Below are 21,076 nucleotides of genomic sequence, written 5' to 3'. Positions count from 1 at the left end.
AGCAAAAACAAGAGGCAAGTCAAAACCTTTCCAGAAGGATTTCCTGTGCTCTCCACATTTGGGGGGTATGCAAGGGATCTGGAGATGGGGGCTCGTCTTCTTTGCAGAGTGAGAGGCGCAAGCTTGGGGTGGACTGAATTTACTAAGCAGAAGCTTAGCCACTGACTCCAGGGAGAACAAAGCTGCAGCAGAGCAAAGAATGAACTGCCCTTGGGCCATTTCACCATGGCATATCACTCAAGACTATTAATTTACTGGTTGTGGTGGAGGAAGAAAACTAAAGAGCAGGGGGGGAGGATAAGACAACAGGGTTTATGAAAAAATGAAATAAAAATCATTGCAAAAAAAAAATCAAACAAAAAAGTGCACTCACCATTTCATTAGGAACATTAAATCGCCGCAGGAGTCTGTGGCTCCGATGATCTTTTCCGGCTCCAATCCTCTTTCAAAGCCCCTGGCAATATCGGTGCTCTGGGAGAGGGAGAGAGAAAGAAAGAGAGAGAAGAGTTAAGAAATCTTTTCCTCCTCCTGTTCCTTGGCCATTTGTTAGTTTCCCTCAACCATGAAGCAGAGAGGCTTCAGAGGGCATCGAAAACCAGGTGATAAACAGATGCAGTGTATGGCTTAATGGTGGCAATTAGCAGATGAGGGCCTTAATATCTTTTCTGTCTTTATTCATTTTTTTTTTAAAGATCCTGCTTTATTAAAATGTTTGGCAGGAGGAGTCGGCAAGGAGAGGAGAAAAAACCCAAAGGGGGGAAAAATAATACTGAGTCGCCATGAAAATGGGCTAGAGGCGCGATGGGCAGACCAAGGGAATTAAGTCATCTTGCCTTTGCAGCTGCAGCGGCGGCGGCGGCAGCAGCAGCCATTCGTGATTTCCACAGCTCCCCATCCCTGCTACGCCTCCCCCGCTCCAGAGCGCACCACCTCTACGGGCTTGCACGGTCCTTGAGGTCTTTGTGCCGGTGCCGTCAATGGGTGTGTCCCATTCGTGTGCCTTTTTTTTGGCAACGGAGGAGAGGAGCTTAAACTGCCGGGGCCCCAGACAAGGGTTGGTCAGCTCCCTCTGCACATACCATCTGAAGGCTGGTAACAGCTTTCAGTCGCAGCAAGCCTGGAGCAAGTATGTCCTCCCTGCTATGCTGCAGCAGAGCGGCAGCAGCAGCACCACCACCACACGCTATTCTGCTGCTGGAGATCCACACATTTGTTGCTTACACATACTGTCTAGCAGATGCAGACCAAGCAGTTAACAAAAGAGGCAGGCGGCTGGGCTTTTCTGGAGGCACTAAAGCTGGTCGCCAAATGAAAGAGGTAGACGGTGAAGAAAAAGAGGGTGGTGGTGGTGAAAACATATATATTTATAACTGAGAGTAAGCAGGAGAACGCAGACTGCGGCAGAACTGAGCTAACTTGCTTAGTGACTAGGGGGATCCTGAGGGAATTAATGAATTCACAAATCATGTAATATGATACCAAAAAGTTGCAACAGTATTTCATTTCTGTGCTTCTTAATATCACATTAGATGTCCAGACCTACAACCTTGGTTTACAATGACTTGGGCTTATATTCACCCCCGGGTTGTGCTCAAAATATTTTAAAATGAATTCCTTAACAGAGACCAGAATGTTTAGGCTCATGTCATAAGCAACCATTTCTCACACAGAAACCATCTCTGTATGGGAAATCATTAACCATGAGGTATCCCTCAGTTTCCAAAGCATGCTGGTGCAATGCAGGTAGAGGGAAGTGGGCTGGGGAGTTCAAACTGGCCATCCTAGTTCATGGACACTGAATGCTGGAAATATGGGTCTATGTTAAGCAGGGGCACTAGTTCTTTAAGAACTTGTCTCACTCCTAAAAGGACCAAGATCACTATTGAAAATAGCTATAGATCTTTGGGGGCCAAGCTCTTAAATCTTCCTGCAGCCTGGTGGAAAAGGATTGCTTGGTTTCAAAGAAAAGGCATGCTATGTTGAGACTTCATTTTGTGCAGAGCAGTAATTGCAAGATGCACTAGTAAAATTTATACAAGTTATCTTTTTGAAATATTATGCCAGTAGTTATTTGTTGCTATCTCTAGAACAGCCCCAGTTAAGGACGTTGTCTCTGATAGCAGCCACCAGCAAATGGTTTAGAGTAGACTAAAGGCCAAGCTACATGTGATCACCAGCAAACCTGGGTCTTTAAATGTCAATCTACTCCAATCACAAGTAAAGCAGAGGGTGGGACTGCAATTTAGTGCAAAAGGGACCCATGAGTGCAGAATTCCCTTTATCTTGTCCCCAATCAGAGTTCTGATACTGGAAGCCTGCCTGGCTAGGGAAGAAAGCAGTAGTTTGCAGCAGGCTCAGTATCTCCATGTGCTCTTTTGTGCTTTCAAGTTATACCCCCTCACCCTATTTACATGTGATCAGGGCAGAGCCATGTTTAAAAGCAATCACCACCATCACATGCAGCCGAGCCTTTGGTTGATAAGAAAAGGTCTACATATACCAGGAGGAACTAAGTAGCGGTTTATGCTAGAACTGATACTGAAGGTCAATCTTTCCTCTATCATCAGAGATTGTTGATTAAGGTTTTGCTTTTGTTTTTTTAGTTTATCAACCCTCCAGTTCACCACATACAAAAAGAAAAAAGTTAACAAACTTTGGCTGAATCCAAATATCATAAAGGAAAAAGCTTATCCTTCAGATACTTGGGTCCATATTGCATTTTAAAAATCCAGTTTCTCATCTCTTGGTCATATTTTAGATTTAGGGTGGCAATACCAATGGACTAGAGATAACCATGTGCTTGATGAAAACTGCTGCTATAGTTTTCCCCAGAGGCTCCATGTCCCTGTGCTGGATGCAAACCAGCACAGTTGTGCAGAATGTGTATCCATGCACAGACTCATTTTCTCCTGGTCCATCTCTCCCACCTTACACCGCCATCGTAATCCATGCCAAACCCATATTCTGGCAGCAACCCTTCCCCAGTTACAGTATTTGGAATCATGTTAGTGTGGCAGGGGAGGGAGAAGAAAAGAGTAAGAATGGAACTGGGGCCCTTGACCCCTCCTCACCTGTAAAATATGGCAAGGTATAGGAAGTCCCCAACTTAAGTACAGGTTAGGTTTTGTACAGATTTATTTGATGTTAATAAATGGTGAACAACCAGTGGTAGTGGTAACGGTGAACAACTTTCTGTAGTGGTTGAAAAATGGTATAGATATATGTATTTCTATTAATGTTATCTATAAATGGATAATAATTCACCCACAAGTGATCTCTGCTTTTTTGTAGTTATGTAATATACAAAATGGGCATTAGAACAACTTAAGTGGGGGGTTGCATTTGTACTAGTTGTATTTTACAATTTGCAATTTATAACAAGTTGCAATTTGCACTGCTTATTAGCTGGAGAAAAAAATAAATACTGTTCTATTAAGTACCATACTGGATCTCCTTTGCCCACCACTTCCCCATTTCTAAAATGCAGTCTGTCTCTCTCTCACTCAAACACATAGCATCTCTTTCCCTCTCATAGTGTGATTTCGCCTGCACAAAAATGTTGGAAAAGACAGGCTGTACCTGTGTGAAAGCACAACACAGCCATCTTTAACCTATGGCTTAAGCTGAATGTCTCAAAATACAAGACTACCTATACAGCCTGAAACATAGCCTTCAACAACTGAAACACAAATTAATATTGCAGCTCATGTCTCTCAAATTGTAAGACAAGTCTAGTGTAAAAGGAACAGTTTTAGCAGAAGTGCAGGTTCCTTTCTGCCAGCGACACCGGTTGCTGCCTTGATCGAAGATGCTCAATCCTTTTACAAGATGCAGGGCGCAATCCTAACCAACTTTCCAGCACTGACCTAGCTGCAATGCAGCCCCAAGGTAAGGTAGCAAACATGCCCTTACCTTGAGGATGTCCCTTGACTGCCACCCCACTGCAGGATGCAGTGCACAACACAATGGTACAGCTATGCCAGTGCTGAAAAGTTGGTTAGGATTGTGCCCACACACACCTTTCTGTCTCCTTGTGTTCCTTTCCCTTAAAAGAGCATCACAGCCTCATGTGTAATCACTAAGATAAAAGAATACCATTTGTGCAGCAAGTCTGGCCAATGAGTACATGTACAGAAGCAGAAGCATAATACAGCTGCTAAACTCTGGTCTTATGCACACAAAGGCTGGCCCTGACATGTTGGGATGTGATCTTAGTCACTGGGTTCAGCTGGCATGGAATTTTTTGCCTGAGATTTTTTTTTAATCTGTTTAGCATCAGGGGTCTCAAAACCCCAGATCAGGGGCCAGGTACAGCCTGCAGCTAGCCTCTGGTCCCTTGAGAGCCTCTGCCCCATTTGACTGAACACAACTGGAGCTCTGCTGTTGTGTGGAGCTATGGTGTTGTAAGGGCTAGGGAGATTGCATGCACCCTCCCCAACCCTAAGAACGCCTTCTAAAGGCCTAAAAACATCATTTCTTAGTTTTCCTAAGAAATCAGAGTGGTATTCAAACTGGGGCGTCGCGACACCCCAGCCTGAGGGCTCTGGCCTCTGCCCCCTTAAGGGGCAAGAGGAAGGCAGCGGCGCAATCCCCAGGATTGCATCGCTCAGGGGGCTGCAGGGACTGGGATGTACTCACCAGCCCCTGCAGCAGCCTTCCCAGGGTGCAAGGAGCCCTGCGCGAGCAACTGCAGGGCTCCCCAGCCTTCCAAAAGTGAAAGTGGAGTGACAGCGCTCCACTTCTACAAGACTGGAAGTGGAGCGTGATTGCTCCACTTTCACTTTCAGAAGCCTGGGGAGCCGTGCAGATGCTCACACAGGGCTCCCTGCACCCCAGGACGGCTGCTACAAGGACTGGTGAGTGCATCCCAGTCCCTGCAGCCCCGTTAGCAATGCAATCCTGGGGAGCATTCCTGCTGCCTTCCCGCTGCCCTCATCCCCTCCCCTCCCCTCCAAGGATTTACTGCAGTTTCCAAACTCCTGGAGAGTTTGAAAACCGCAGCCTTATAAGGTTTTCTGAGGGCCAGGGAGGCCTATCCAGAACACTCTCTGGGTGTTTTCTGGTTCTGAGGTATTTACTCCTGTATATTAAAGTAAGCTGCTTGGGAAGTTGGGGTCCATTTAAGTGTATGCTTTATTTCTGTGGTGTGTGTTGGTGCTGGGAGAAATTCTGGAAATTTGAGCCCATTCATTCATCCAAGTTCCAAAGTAAGTATTTAAATTTTATATTTAAATTTTTTTTCTGGCCCTCAATACCATGCCAGATACTTGATGCGGCCCTCTGGCTGAAAAGTTTGATGCCCATTTTAGATTATTTAAAATATTTTATGTACATATATTTAGCTGGTTATCCTACACTCTAAATCACTAGGAGAGGGCAAGCTGGATATACATACTTTCCTTCTCCCTTATTTTAGGTTGCCTACTTTATGCTGTGTACAACCACACTGTATTTTGCCCTTCTTCCAAGATGCTTAACACAGCACACATATTGTTATTCCCACAACCACCCTGCCCAATGAGCTTCAAGACTGAACAGAAACTTGAAAGATATCCCTGGTCCAAATCCAGCACTTTATCCATCCTGCTATATTGGCTTCCTGAAGCCTGGGATCCTGAGGAAACACACTGACAGTTGAGCTTTCCACTTTACTTTCATTGCCCATTTGAGGGAGACTCACTAAAGAAGTCTGAAAGTTCCTCTTCTAGGATTGGTACAGAGGTAATACCAGAACATTAAACATTAAACTATGGTTTGAAGCAGGTTACTAACCATTGTAACGGTAAACCATGGTTACAGCTGGGTCCCGCAAGCCACCAAATTGCAATGATGGGAATGCTGAACAGACACAATTCAAGCTCTAAAATAGATCTCATTGGTGGGTTCCTATGCCTGGATTCCCTAGCAGCCACCACCTACCCACCACCCCTCATAACCCTTCTCTGACCACAGCCCAACCTGCTCCTCATACTTGAGCTTTGGGCCAGACTGGACCATCAACAACCTGTGTCTACCACTTGTGGTGCTCTAACTGACCTGCTCCAGCAGTCACTAGAAAGCTCAGAAAATGTCCACTCAAATCAGCCGACACAGTTCACAGCTGAACAAATCTCCATGGCAACACAGGGATTGCAGCCATCTCTAAGCAGACCAAAGTCAAACTAGTGAAGCCACAGGCAGAAAAAGAAACTGAGAATCTTGCCTATACGTGGGTTAGCAAACAGGTGCAGGAAGGGGTTGGAGCCCCAGTTCTATAATACAGCCATATGTACCTGGCTGCTGAAGGAAGTGATGAAAAGGGAAGACAATGAAGCCTCAAACTCGCAAAGGATGAAAATCCATCTCTTCAAAGCTCTGACAGCCATAATAATCTTAAATCCAGAAGATTCGCATTTAGCGCCTGCTTCAAGGGAAGGTGTTTCTCTGCTATTCTATCTCCAGATCCCTGTCCATTTCCTATAATATCTGTGCCTTGTTGGGGATGCTACAAACTGTTTTTTTGCTAAACAGACTTTTTTTGAACATGGTAACAAGTGATGTTCCTACTCCCAAAGGCAGTCACACTTTGGGGTGAATGCTCCCATGGCCACTACTGAAGGAGCAACAACATAGCAAAGGGTTTGATGAATTTCCTCCTGCCCTAGCAAGGAGAACTTCTCAGTCAATGACACAGAGTAGGCAACAGCTAAAAGTGATAAGTGGCAGAGTACTGGACATTCTGCAAAATAAATTTTCCACTCCATTTGATTCCCTTTTAGCTTGCACCCCTACTAATATTTCCTTCAGTACATTTTTAATTCCCTCAGGCCTCACTCACCAACTTGCCTATAGATGCTTCAAAAAGATAAAGCACTTGTAGCAATTCAAGTTAAGTCTCTCCTTGCATTCCTTTGTCCCCTGCTGAGGCCACTGTAGCCTATCTATTTGCTCTCTGCTATTAATTTTCCCTCCTTCCCACCTCTATATGCAAACAGGGCAAAGGAAGCCATGTGTGCACTGGAATGGCATGTCAGCACTGATTCAACTTATGGATCTTAGCACCTCCACAGTAGTGGATTAAGGAGGTGAACTATCTGCCAGGCCTGCAGAAGAGTCAAAGCAACATTCCTTAAGTCCAACCATAATGAGCACTAGCTGAAAGCTAAAGCCAATCCTGAAGGCCATCCTCCAGCAAAACTGGGCCATGTCTTTCAAACCTAATAGCTTCCATCCCTCATAAACACCTGTCCACCCCATCCTAATATTAGCTAAAATCCAATGTTCACCTGCACCTCAACAGGCACAGTGTATTTGGTTAGCCATGAACATAAAAACATAAGAATAGCCCCACTGGATCAGGCTATAGGCCCATCTAGTCCAGCTTCCATCTAGTCCAGCTTCTAGGCCCATCTAGTCCATCTAGTCCAGCTTCCATCTAGAACAGCTGCCCTACCAAATGCCCCAGGGAGCACACCAGATAACAAGAGACCTCATTCTGGTGTCCTCCCTTGAATCTGGCATTCTGACATAGCCCATTTCTAAAATCAGGAGGTTGCACATGCACATCACAGCTTGCAAACGGTAATGGATTTTTCCTCCAGAAACTTGTCCAATTCCCTTTTAAAGGCATCCAGGCCAGACGCCATCACCACATCCTGTGGCAAGGAGTTCTACAGACCAACCACATGCTGAGTAAAGAAATATTTTCTTTTGTCTGTTCTAACTCTCCCAACACTTAATTTTAGTGGATGTCCCCTGGTTCTGGTGTTACGTGAAAGTGTAAAGAGCATCTCTCTATCCACTCTGTCCATCCCCTGCATAGTTTTGTATGTCTCAATCACGTCCCCCCTCAGGCGCCTCTTTTCTAGGCTGAAGAGGCCCAAACGCCGTAGCCTTTCCTCATAAGGAAGGTGCCCCAGCCCAGTAATCATCTTAGTCGCTCTCTTTTGCACCTTTTCCATTTCCACTATGTCTTTTTTGAGATGCAGCGACCAGAATTGGACACAATAATGTCTACGGGTTCTCCCGCATCCACATGCCTGTTGACCTTTTCAAAGAATTCTATAAGGTTCGTGAGGCAAGACTTACTCTTACAGAAGCCATGCTGATTCTCCCTCAGCAAGGCCTGTTCGTCTATGTGTTTTGAGATTCTATCTTTGATGAGGCATTCCACCATCTTACCCGCTATAGACGTTAGGCTGACTGGCCTATAGTTTCCCTGGTCCCCCCCTCTTTTCCTTTTTAAAGATAGGCATGACATTTGCTATCCTCCGGCACCGTGGCCGTTTTGAGGGACAAGTTGCATATCTTAGTCAAGAGATCAGCAACTTCATTCTTCAATTCCTTAATAACTCTTGGGTGGATGCCATCAGGGTCCGGTGACTTATTGATCTTTAATTTATCAACAAGGTCTGAAACATCTTCTCTTTCAACCTCTATCTGACTTAATTCCTCTGTCAGGAGGGGCCGTTCGGGCAGCGGCATCTTAATAAGTTTAAAGAGGCGTTGTACTTATGCATTTGCAGTGCAATCCTAACTTGCGCTGGAGCAGGCAGGTCAGCGGGCCTGTGCTGCATCCAGCGCACATTTGGGGTCAGAAGCAGCCCAACCCGAGACAAGGGCAAAACTTTCCCCTTACCCTGTGTCGTGCTACATTGGCCCCAATGGGTCTACTCAAATCTGCTCCACCTCATGAGGTGGGGCAGATTCAGGCAGGACAGAGCAGCCAGGGGTTGCTCTGTGCTGCCTGGGAATGGGGTCAGGATCCGGCATAACCTCCAATCCCGGTCCTGCCTCCAGCTCCCAGGAACACCCGTCGCCTGCCCTCCCCCCACCTCAAAATGCTTTACCCCGCTGGGCCTGAATCCGGCACAGGGAGGTCAGCACAACTTGTGCTGGCCTCCCCAACTCTTGAGTCGGTGCAAACATGCCTTACGACACCCCTGGGTTGGTGCAACTGACTTGTGCCAGCCTAACCTGGGGCTTAGGATTGTACTCTTAATTACTTAATGGAAACTGAATGAGAGGTGTGTAAGGAAAAATAGTGCCAGGATCAAACAGGGGTTGAGGGTAAGGGCAGTTGTGGTTGACGATTACTAAATTAAGAATTAAGATGAAGTATAGAGAGCCTGTGAGGGAGAAGCAAGATTGATACCAGGTGCTGTAAAGTTATCCATAAGACTTCTCAGGTAATAGGAGAAGGATATAGGGTCATTTGCTGTGCACTGTATAGCAGCACAGGACCATGGTGGAGGGACCCCAGCACCAGTTACAGTTCCATGGTAACAAGAAAGATGGGCTGTCTGCCCCTGCTACATCACCAACTCCTATGCCACTGGTTTAGACTAGAGTAAATGGTGGTGGTGAAGAACATAATGACAGCAACAAATTATGTTGAAAGCTGACAACAGCAATAGGAATGACATCCTCTTTCCACTGCTGCCACTGGGAGTGAACTGAAGCCCCCCAGTCTTGCTTGCTTGGTCCTCCAACCTCATTCGAGTTTGAAGTAAAATGGCAGAACAGGGCTGAAACAAAGAAGCTAGGATGAGAAACAAAACAAATTAAAAAAAAAAAAGGAAACGTTTTCTTTTTCAGATGCTTCGTTATGCTTCTTCAGGTATTGTTGTTCCAGCCCTGCTCTGCTGTCCTATTTCAAAATGGAATGGCAGAGCAAGGACAGGGGAGGGATGTGGGGACAAACGGGGGTAATGTGAAACAGTTGCAGTGGTGGCCCAGAGGCACACAGGATGCAGTCTGCCCATCCGCCACTCAAAGCAACCGCTTTACTTCACCTTGTGAGTGGGCTAGCCCTACAGTGTTCTGTAACTCACCTTCTTGGTGTTGCAATTCCATGACACTGAAATGGTTAGGACAGTAGCAGAGGCAGCCCAAGCCAGTTCTAGGTCAGGCAAAGACTATGGCGGAGAAAGCAGCATGCCTCCCTGCCATCACTAAATCCTCTCCAGTCAACCACCACATGCCCACCTAAGATATGTGTCTGGACTACAAATAGCTGGCTATACTAATGTGGAAAGGTGCAGTAGGTCTAGGAGCCTCACAGTGCTACTGCAGGATCTGGAGCTTGCTGGTGAACAGTAAGTAAGGCATAGGCTCAGAGAGAGTTGGGCCAGCAAGCTGGCCTGGGGCTTACAGCTCTCTCTTCTCCCGATGGTGGCACAATCACAGCAGCAGCTTGCACTGCTCACACAAATGCAACAGCAGGCTGGCTAGGATTCCAAGAGGAACAAGATCAGTAAGAAACAGCTGGCTTGAACATTTAAGAAGGCCGCCATCATCTTACCAGGCCTCTTTCTAGTGACTTTGATAAACATTATCGGGGGAACAGTATTTCATAGTCTCCACATTACTGTATACAAATGCACAATACCAGCAAAAATAGTGACAGTGACTGACTTCTCCAGGCAGAGTAACTTGTTAGTCTGCAAGTTCCTAACAGCTACTAGACCAGAGGTAGGCAAAACCCAGCCTGGGGACCATTTGCAGCTTTCAGCATCCCCCAATCTGTCCCACAGGGAGCCCCCAATCTCCAATGAGCCTCTAGCCTGTCATAGACTGTTGGAGCCTGTGCTGGCCCATGACTGCCAGTTGCGACCACCAGACACAAGCTGCAGGCCAAGTTAGAGCAATGCCTTTTATAATCTCCATGTGTTCTCTGCTTTCCCCTGGGCATTATTTAACCCCCCCCCCCATTGCCTATGAATGACTGATGTCTCCATGTATTACTGGCTTAGTCCGTATGTTTTCACCGTGCAAAAGATGTGTGGCAAACAGTTCATTGTTCTCATGTGGTTCTACATGCCTGTATTATAGTTCTCGTGTATTATAAATAAGCTCAGTAAAATTCATTCATTCATATCAGTTCTGTCTCTTATGTATTTATGTATATATTGTATATATATGTATACTGGCAACCTTCAGTCTCGAAAGACTATGGTATCGCGCTCTGAAAGGTGGTTCTGGCACAGCGTCTAGTGTGGCTGAAAAGGCCAATCCGGGAGTGACAATCCCTTCCACACCGGGAGCAAGTGCAGTCTGTCCCTGGTCTGTCTCCCTAGCTATGGGCCTTCCTTCTTTGCCTCTTAGCCTCAGACTGTTGGCAAAGTGTCTCTTCAAACTGGGAAAGGCCATGCTGCACAGCCTGCCTCCAAGCGGGCCGCTCAGAGGCCAGGGTTTCCCACTTGTTGAGGTCCATCCCTAAGGCCTTCAGATCCCTCTTGCAGATGTCCTTGTATCGCAGCTGTGGTCTACCTGTAGGGCGCTTTCCTTGCACGAGTTCTCCATAGAGGAGATCCTTTGGGATCCGGCCATCATCCATTCTCACAACATGACCGAGCCAACGCAGGCGTCTCTGTTTCAGCAGTGAATACATGCTAGGGATTCCAGCACGTTCCAGGACTGTGTTGTTTGGAACTTTGTCCTGCCAGGTGATGCCGAGGATGCGTCGGAGGCAGCGCATGTGGAAAGCGCTCGGTTTCCTCTCCTGTTGTGAGCGAAGAGTCCATGACTCGCTGCAGTACAGAAGTGTACTCAGGACGCAAGCTCTGTAGACCTGGATCTTGGTATGTTCCGTCAGCTTCTTGTTGGACCAGACTCTCTTTGTGAGTCTGGAAAACGTGGTAGCTGCTTTACCGATGCGCTTGTTTAGCTCGGTATCGAGAGAATGAGTGTCGGAGATCGTTGAGCCAAGGTACACAAAGTCATGGACAACCTCCAGTTCATGCTCAGAGATTGTAATGCAGGGAGGTGAGTCCACATCCTGAACCATGACCTGTGTTTTCTTCAGGCTGATTGTCAGTCCAAAATCTTGGCAGGCCTTGCTAAAACGATCCATGAGCTGCTGGAGATCTTTGGCAGAGTGGGTAGTGACAGCTGCATCGTCGGCAAAGAGGAAGTCACGCAGACATTTCAGCTGGACTTTGGATTTTGCTCTCAGTCTGGAGAGGTTGAAGAGCTTTCCGTCTGATCTGGTCCGGAGATAGATGCCTTCTGTTGCAGTTCCAAAGGCATGCTTCAGCAGGACAGCGAAGAAAATCCCAAACAAGGTTGGTGCAAGAACACAGCCCTGCTTCACTCCGCTTCGGATGGCAAAAGGGTCTGATGTGGAGCCATCGAAGACAACAGTGCCCTTCATGTCCTTGTGGAAAGATCTGATGATGCTGAGGAGCCTGGGTGGACATCCAATCTTGGGGAGAATCTTGAAGAGGCCGTCTCTGCTGACCAGGTCGAAAGCCTTTGTGAGATCTATGAAGGCTATAAAGAGTGGCTGTCGTTGTTCCCTGCATTTCTCCTGCAGTTGTCTAAGGGAGAATACCATATCAGTGGTGGACCTGTTGGCTCGGAATCCACACTGCGATTCTGGATAGACGCTCTCTGCAAGTACCTGGAGCCTCTTTAGTACAACTCGGGCAAACAGCTTTCCTACAACGCTAAGGAGAGAGATGCCGCGGTAGTTGTTGCAGTCACCCCTGTCACCTTTGTTCTTGTACAGCGTGATGATGTTTGCATCCCTCATGTCTTGAGGTACTCCACCTTCTCTCCAGCAGAGACAGAGGATTTCATGCAGCTCAGTGACGATGATCTCTTTGCAGCATTTTAGGACTTCAGCAGGGATGCTGTCTTTTCCAGGTGCCTTGCCAAAGGCAAGGGAGTCCAGGGCCACGTGAAGTTCTTCTAGGGTTGGTTCACTGTCAAGCTCTTCCAGCACAGGCAGGCACTCAATGTTGTTCAGTGCTTCTTCGGTGACTACATTTTCTCTGGAATATAGCTCAGAGTAGTGCTGCACCCAGCGTTCCATCTGCTGTGCCCGATCCTGGATGACCTCACCTGTGGCAGACTTCAGAGGGGCAATTTTCCTCTGTGTTGGACCTAGGGCCTGCTTGATACCATCATACATCCCCTTGATGTTGCCCGTGTCAGCTGCTATCTGTATCTCGGAACAGAGCTGGAGCCAGTAGTCGTTAGCACATCTCCTGGCAGTCTGTTGGACTTTGCTGCGAGCAGTTCGGAGGACCTGCAGGTTGCGCTCACTGGGACAGGCCTTGTATGCTGCTTGAGCTCTCCTCTTTTCCTCAATGACCGGTGTCAACTCCTCAGAGTGGGCTTCAAACCAGTCTGCCATCTTGTTGGCCTTCTTGCCGAATATAGACAAGGCGGTGTTGTAAACGGTATTCTTGAAATGTTCCCATCTGTTGGATGCGTTTGCGTCGGCCGGGCCTGGAAGAGATTCCTCAAGCGCTTGTGCAAATTCCTCCACTTTTCTCTGATCCCGGGTCTTGCTGGTATCAATGCGATGTCTTCCTTCCTTTTTTGTGTGATACAGTCGCTTTGTTTGCAGTTTCACTCTGCTGCACACCAGGGAGTGGTCAGTGTCGCAGGCAGCACCATGATAACTGCATGTGATCTTGATGCTGGGAAGGCTGGAGCGTCTGGTGAGGACCAGGTCGAGCTGGTGCCAGTGCTTTCATCTTGGATGTCTCCAAGAGACTCTATGTTGGGGCTTTGTGTTGAAGAACGTGTTGCTGACACAGAGACCGTGATGACAGCAAAACTCTAGCAGGCGTTGGCCATTTTCGTTCATCCTCCCAGTGCCAAACTGACCTAAGCAAGTGGGCCATGAACTGTTATCAGCACCAACTCTAGCATTGAAATCGCCGAGGATGAACAATGGCTCTTTTACAGGGATTTTCTTGACAGTGGTGGCCAGGTCATCATAGAATTTGTCTTTGGCTTCTGCTGGAGACGACAGAGTCGGTGCATAAGCACTGATGAGAGTGACAGGTCCTGCTGATGACTGGAGCTGCAGGGACAAAATTCTTTCACTTCCCACAGTAGGTGGGATGATGGATTTCAGCAGGGTATTTCTGACTGCAAAGCCAACGCCATGTTCCCTGGTTTCGTTTGGTGGTTTTCCCTGCCAGAAAAATGAGAAATTTCTCTCCTTGACAGATCCGGAATCTGGCAGCCTAGTCTCTTGAAGGGCGACGATGTCCATCTGCAGTCTGCTCAGCTCCATGTCGATGACAGCTGTTTTGCGTGCGTCGTCTATTTCTTGCAGGTCATCAGAGAAGCCAGGTGTCATTGTCCTAACGTTCCAGGTGCCCAGCTTTAGGGCAGTAGTTTTCTGTTTTCTGTTGCATGGTGCAGAGTTGTCGATCCGCTTGTCGGTTTTCACCCTAAACCCCACGCACCCCATGAGGTTAACGGACCGTGGCGAGGCAACACCTTACTGGCTGGGGACTGCCCAGCTTAAGGCGGGCGGTAGCTGCCCAATGAGATGCAATGATCTCTCCCACCGTCGGAAGCAGCCCCTGGCGTCATGCTCTACGCCAATCGAGCAAAGACTTATAACCGGTAAACTGCTGCTTCCCGTGTTGTGCCGACGCCGTATGGCGAAGTTGGAGTGTCCTCTCCAGTGCGCGAAGCCTGGGTAAAGAAGGTATGGAGGATAGGCTGTTACCCATGCAGCAAATCCCCCCTCTCCACGTCGCTGGAATGGTCCAATGGAAAGGCAGAAGCCAATACGGTTGGTTCCAGCGGCGTCGCAGGAGTTGCCAGAACGTGACTGTGTTCAGCCATGAACTGCCTAAGGGACTCCGGCTCCTGATTTTGCCTCGAGGTTGACTCCTGAAGCCTTTTCCACAACTGGATGTAGCCACAAGGCAGTGGAGGTTTGAGGTCAGAGTTTCCTTCTCTTAGATGAGCTGCCTTCCTAGGCTGACGAGTCCCATCTACCCGGGGTATTTATGTAAATTTATTCAAATTTGAAATGTAAATTCATTCTTTTTTCCTGACCCCAGATACAGAGTCAGAGAGATGATGTGGCCTTCCTGCCAAAATGTTTGCCCACTCCTGTACAAGACCATGCTGAGCACTCATTCCAAGTCTGCTCAGGAGTCTAGATTGTAGACTGTTTCAAAATTTTGAATCCTAATCATGATTAGGATTCAAAACCCTGGTTATTGTTAACTACAGTTAAGCCTTACGTTGGCACCTGTCCCTCATGGACAAGCTCTGAAAGATCCGAGGCATCATCTTCAAAGGGAATCATAGCAAGTTAAACTGCTGGACGAGGCAAAAGAACTCTTTGGCAGAAAGGAAGTCACTCATTTTCACAGTGGACAGTTTTACTTCCCAAACTTTAAGGAGAATACATAATGGGTTATAAAACTGTAATCCAAACGCACCAAGGATAACCTGCTGGATATGAAATATATGACCTTATTACCCCTTATGATTTCATTAAGGGCCAATAGCAGCTGTGCAGGTTTGAATCTCTAGCGATTTAGCCGTAATTTTGTACAGACACAGCTGTAAAGGGCAGGGCATTTCTTCAAATAAGGTTATAAAAAAATAACGAACACATAGAATTGCAGGAGATTTTTCTCCTCCAGGAAGGGAAAGACAAGACATAAAATGCCACTCAACAGAAACTCATTTATACAGAATTTCATATGTTCACATTCTTCGATAAAGATGTGTTTTAATAACTCATGTCTCCTCATGCATTGGCTAGTGAATATGGTAAATTTTAAAATAAGGGGTGGGGGATGCTACTGAACTTTAATCAAAGTGGTACATTTGACCTTTTTGCAATACCTTTAAGTCAGTCAGTGTCTTTACAACATCATACACAGAGCAGTGTGTATTCTGACATTTTGAGATCACAATAAGCAAGCATGGAAAAGGGCACAGAATTCAGCATCCTGGGAATATCAGATTATTCCTTTTAAAATGTTCTTAATTCTTATAACTGTAAAGGAGGGTCTGAAATAAGAATGTGGGAAATCCTTAATGAAATCTCAGAAGCAGGGAGAACAGAAAGAGTATCAAAAGGTGAAAACAAGCAACATTTCAGTGGCTTGCATATCAAATTGAGCATCCACATCACTACCAGAAACTGTTATACAAATTTTGTTTAAAAATTTTAATTAACTTCATCTCTACACATCACAGAATTCAGCTTTCTGTGGCACAAAGGGGAAGGTTTTCTTACTTGCAACCATTGTTCTTCCAATGATTCAGACACACACACAGCAGAGTTCTGCAAATGGGCAGAGCTGACCTCAGAAGGTCTGACTGCCTGTTAAGCTCAAAATCTAGTACAGTGTGGGTCCAGGACCCAACAGTAGGTCATGGGCTAGTTGTTGGTGGTTCACAAAACTGACAGAGTGTGTCATGATTATCATCCAAAGCAAAATTAGGGGAAATTTCAAACCCTGACAGGATGCATCCCACACCCTCTTTCACCAGCCTAATCCACCTAACCCTTGAAGAGAATGTGGTCTGCTTATAATACCATAAGCACCCAGGTTCTTTTGAAGTACATTCCCCTGGTCAATAAAATTACACTTAATTTTCAAAATAGAAGAACTTTATTACAAAAAAAAGTTAGTTCTTAAGGGTGACCATGTTGCTCCATAAACATTAGAATCATGCATTACAGTAGAATACAAAGAACAAGTTAGCTAACTTATCTACAGGATAGTAAGGTTACTGAATTACCAGCATTGCAGGACAGTCAGCAACATAATTCTCCATAAGCTGCCTTCTAACAAGCTCCAGCATAAGGAAGGCTAAGCAAGCTTTCCTTTCCTCTCTGTGAACCCACAGCCAGATTTTATATTACAAATTACAAATTAACCACACCTGAAGAACCTCATGTCTTCTTCAACTTAGCAGCCAGCTTAAAATCTCTCTTAAAGGAAAAAGCCACTTGCCCAACCTCATGACAGATTCAATTAGGTTATCTCAGTGGTTCTCAAACTGATGGGTTACAACCCACCAGTTTGTGTAAAGGTTCCCCTGTCCCTTTAAGGGGCAGGGGAAAGGGAGAGGCAGAAAAGCTATACCCAGGATTGCGTCCTTATGGGGGGCTAGGGGGGTTGCTTGTGACTTATGTAGGCAGGGCTGCAGCAGGCTGCAGGAGGTGTGGGGAGCCCTGTGCGGCGCTCCCCGAGACTTGGAACATTCGGAAAAAGCGGGCGCAAAGCACTTCCATTTTGCAGGAGGTGCTTTGCTCCTGCTATTTCCAAACGTTGCAAGACTTGGGGAGCACTGTGGCAGGCTGCGCAGAGCTCCTGCAGCCTGCTGCAGCCCTGCTTACATTAGTAAGTCACAAGCACACCCCCTTAGCAATGCAATCCTGGGGATCATATTGCTGCCCTAGCCCCTCCCCCACAAGAACTTACTGAGGGAGTACAGCTCCCTCAAAGTTTGAGAACCACTGGGTTGTGTGCATCAAATGTTAAACAAGCTGCTACTTAGCAGGGGGGGGGAAGCACTGCTATCCTATCACCATTATAGCCACACTCCTTGGCATTTATAAATCAAGCAGCAACTTCTAGGGCCTGTAAAAAGTTTGAGAACCACTCAGCCGCAGACCACTGCAGCCCCACGCCTGGGGCAAAGCTTTGTGATGGCGCCCCCCCACGGGCTATCACCGCCCCCCCTGTGCAGATATCCGCCCCCCCACTCACAAGAGGCTCATGGTGCCTCGCTTGACCACAGCGCATGCCAGAGAAACCTCTGGAAGCACAGTTTCCACCCCCGTCGGGAGCCTCAGAGAGGCTTCCGCAGGGTCCTTGTGGCCGGCGCCTGGAGCATTTGCCCCACCAAACTGAAGGGTAGGCACACAACTGGAACCACTGATCCAGTAATTGAAGACAGATCCAACAGCTGGAGCCAGGTCAGCTAAGGGGACAAGTGGGCAGGCCATGTGTCTGCTCAGATCAGTGATTTTCAACCTTTTTCATTTCACAGCACACAGACAAGGTACTAAAATTGTCAAGGCACACCATCAGTTTTTTTATAATTGGCAAGGCACACCATGCTGTTGGTAGGGAGCTCACATCTTCCAATAGCCCTACTAAGAAATGACACTCCCCCAAATTCCCACGGCACACCTGCAGACTGTTCATGGCACACCAGTGTGCCACGGCACGGTAGATGAAAATGGCTGGCTTAGATGACCACTTGAAGATCTATAGTTACAATGAAGCAACTTGTCCTCCTTCATAGTCTCTGTGCAGTGACACATGATGGAGACTAACTAGTTCTCCCCTTAGAGGTGAGCACAAGTTGATCAGAAGATGCTCTGCTTAACAACATGCCCAAACGAGGCATCAGCTCTCACCCTCATGTCCAGGGTGCAATATTTGAAAAAAGCTGATGGCAGACTATGTTGCTGCTCTGTGGAACACCAGCTCATGGTGGAGGACAAAAACACCGTGGTGGAGTCTACTTTTAAGGAAGCTGGGGGCTCTTTCTTAGTCAACTAGTAAGCTGAAGGATAGACTAAGTTAAGCAAGATGCTGGGTAGAAACATTTTTTCCCAGGCCTCTGGTAGCAGATTAATAGCCTGTTGTCTTCCTAGAATGATGATGCAGTTCTATCAGCACAGAAGAAAAGGGCTCATTTAACATCCAGTGTGTACAAAGCACTTTTGCCTTCTGAAGTTGGGTTTTGAAAGGATTCAAGCAATGTCAAGTTTGATTAATGTGGAACGCTGAGACCACTTTAAGCAAAAAGGCAATGTCTAGTCTCAACATCACTTTGTCTGGCTAGAAACTGAGGGAGGGTCAGAACACAGTTCATTGGTCTCCGTGTTGAAGTAATGGCCACTAGAAACACAGTCTTGAGGGTCAACAGGTGTAAGTTTGCCATAGCCATTTCCTCAAAAGGTTGGCCTTTAAGCTTGTACAAGACTGGGGCAAGAGGCTTAACAGATGGATATAGGGTAACTATGCCCTTGAAAAGCTTTCTAGGGTATGAGAAAAGAGATGCATTATCTATTGTCAAAAAGAAGGCAGAGCTGATAGCAAAATGAACTCTAAGAGTAGAGAAACTCTTAATTCTTAATCTTTAGAGCTAAACAGTTTTTTTAAGTAATAAAAAAAAAAAAAGAAAATGGGAGATTTAAGTTAGATATCATGCTATGATATCCTGGATAGAGGCATCCCTTGGTTGAGTTGTTATATGTTGCATAGACACAGAAACATTCCCATTTAGCTGAATGAGTCTTAAGGAGAACTTCCTCAAGTTAACTAAGATATCCTTTAACACCTGGTCAATAAGAACTAAAGTTGAATCTTCCATGGTGCCAGTTTCAGTAGTTCCATGTCACAATGTAGAAAGCAATCTCAATTATGAGAAAGGTGATTCAGGCAGGAGGATAGATTAAGGTTCTCACCCCATGCTATGTTGAGCAGAGATGCAACCCAGATTTGCTTCAACCACCAGGACATTGGGATGCAGCCAGCGATGAGCTTGCATGTCCTGATAATGATCCTTCCAATTAGCAGGGAGAGAAATGCAAAAAACAGAATTCTTCCCATGGAACTTGAAACACATCCCCTGGAGTGGGAATCATGTTAGGCACAGTTGCAAAATTCCCAACACTTGGTGTTGTTACCGATGGCAAATACGTCCACTGCAGGGGGACCCCAGTGATGAACTGTACATCAGAAGACTTCAGCACTGAGGCTCTAATCACGGGCAACTACTTTGTTTTCCACTCTGTTAAGAGAGTCTGACAAGATGTTGGATACACAAACTAGATGCAACAGCAGTAGAGGTGATTTAGTGTTTAACTCACCACTTCCAAATTGTGCACACTCAGAGCCCAATCCTGAGCTCGGCATGCCGGCTCACCACCGGCATGCACTGTCGCAAAAGTGTCGTAAGGCATGTTTGCGGGCCCTAGCACCAGCCAAGCACTGGTGGTAGCCCACTGCTAGGCTACCGCCAGGTGGGTGTCCCACCTCCGCCACTGGGCAGTCACGCAAACCGCCAAGCAGCGGAGAGGTAAGTGGGGGCATGGGAGAAGGCGGGGAGAAAGTGTCCCGGGAAGGGGGGAGGTGGGCAGAGGGCGGGGGGAGGCATGCCAGGGGGAGGGAACAGGGAGGGAGGGGGCTCACCGCCCAACACAGAGGTTTTTGATTCAATGCCGACCTTTTCGTTGGCGGTGAATTGAGCAGCCCCATTGCAGGGTTACTCTTTTTACCCGGGGGAAGGGGACGAAAGTTCCCTTCTCCCAAGGAGCCACTGGTGGCTGCTCAGAGCTTGCATGATACGGCGGCAGCCATTTCTGGCACAGCCACAGCCCCACACCCCAGACAGCTCAGGATCGGGCTGCCTGAAGAGAAAATGGAAAATGTACAGGAGGGCAACCAAAATGATTATTGGGCTGGGGCACCTCCTTTATGAGGAAAGGCTTCTGAAGATAGCTCTGTGCCTGCACACAGCTTGATTTTTCTCAGCAAAATACATGCAGACCTGATGTAACTTACACTTTCAAAGTGACTCACAAGGACAAGTGAAATTGAGCATAAGAGACTTTGAAACATTGAGTAATGACTTGTAGAAATAGTATGGCTGGATTTCTATCCCAAGAGAGGTTTCTCCCATGGCTGCCTGAACAGAACTTTATAACACCCCTTAAAGGCTCATCCAGCTAGCAGCTACACGTTCCCTTTGGCTAGCATGCACTAAACTAAAATTATGGAGGCTAGAGAAGTCAAACACAGGCTCTTATCTTTCACTAGTATAATGTTAAACTGGACTATCAGTCCCACTTTGGTCTTGTGGAAATTACAGCAAGTGCTGCGGACAAAAGACAGGGAAGGGACCAGCATAAGCAAGAAGCATTAGCATGTGTGAATTAATTGACATGCCTTCAACACACATCTGTCCTCATTTTAAACCACTATCTGGCCACACAGTTCATCCACAGTCTTTACCAAAATCCCCCCTAAGTTGCACAACTTGAAACCAAACTTTGTGCAGCTCAGAGCTTGGAAATCTGGAAGTCAGCAATGACATAATTGCTGACTGTCAAAAGATGCTGTGTGCCACCATACCATTATGGAAGGGCTCCATGCAGCAGCATGAAAAGTAAGGGAGAAACACTGGCCTTTACCCAATCTCTTTGCCAATCTGGTTCCAGTCACCAATACTATCTAGTATGTGTGCTTGATATGTGAGGCACACAGAGTTCAATTTACCTGTTTAATGTGCTGAAAAAGAACTTCCATGCTGTTCTTCCAAAACTCTCATAAATAGCAGGCAACAGTTTTAC

General features: G+C 46.7%; 1 protein-coding gene across 4 annotated transcripts in view; it reads right to left on the bottom strand.

The window, feature by feature from the left end:
• Positions 1-21,076, bottom strand: part of CBX5 (chromobox 5) — a 73,198-nt gene that overhangs the window by 12,031 nt on the left and 40,091 nt on the right. For all 4 annotated transcript variants that reach the window (XM_066614620.1, XM_066614622.1, XM_066614621.1 and 1 more), the window contains exon 4: positions 374-471. In XM_066614620.1, the coding sequence (XP_066470717.1) occupies positions 374-471 (98 nt within the window). The remainder of the gene's footprint in view (positions 1-373; positions 472-21,076) is intronic.

This window comes from Tiliqua scincoides, chromosome 2, assembly GCF_035046505.1.
Source record: "Tiliqua scincoides isolate rTilSci1 chromosome 2, rTilSci1.hap2, whole genome shotgun sequence".
Taxonomy (NCBI): Eukaryota; Metazoa; Chordata; class Lepidosauria; order Squamata; family Scincidae; genus Tiliqua; species Tiliqua scincoides.
Note: the sequence above shows the minus strand (reverse complement) of the source record. Positions and strands in the feature narration are given on the sequence as shown.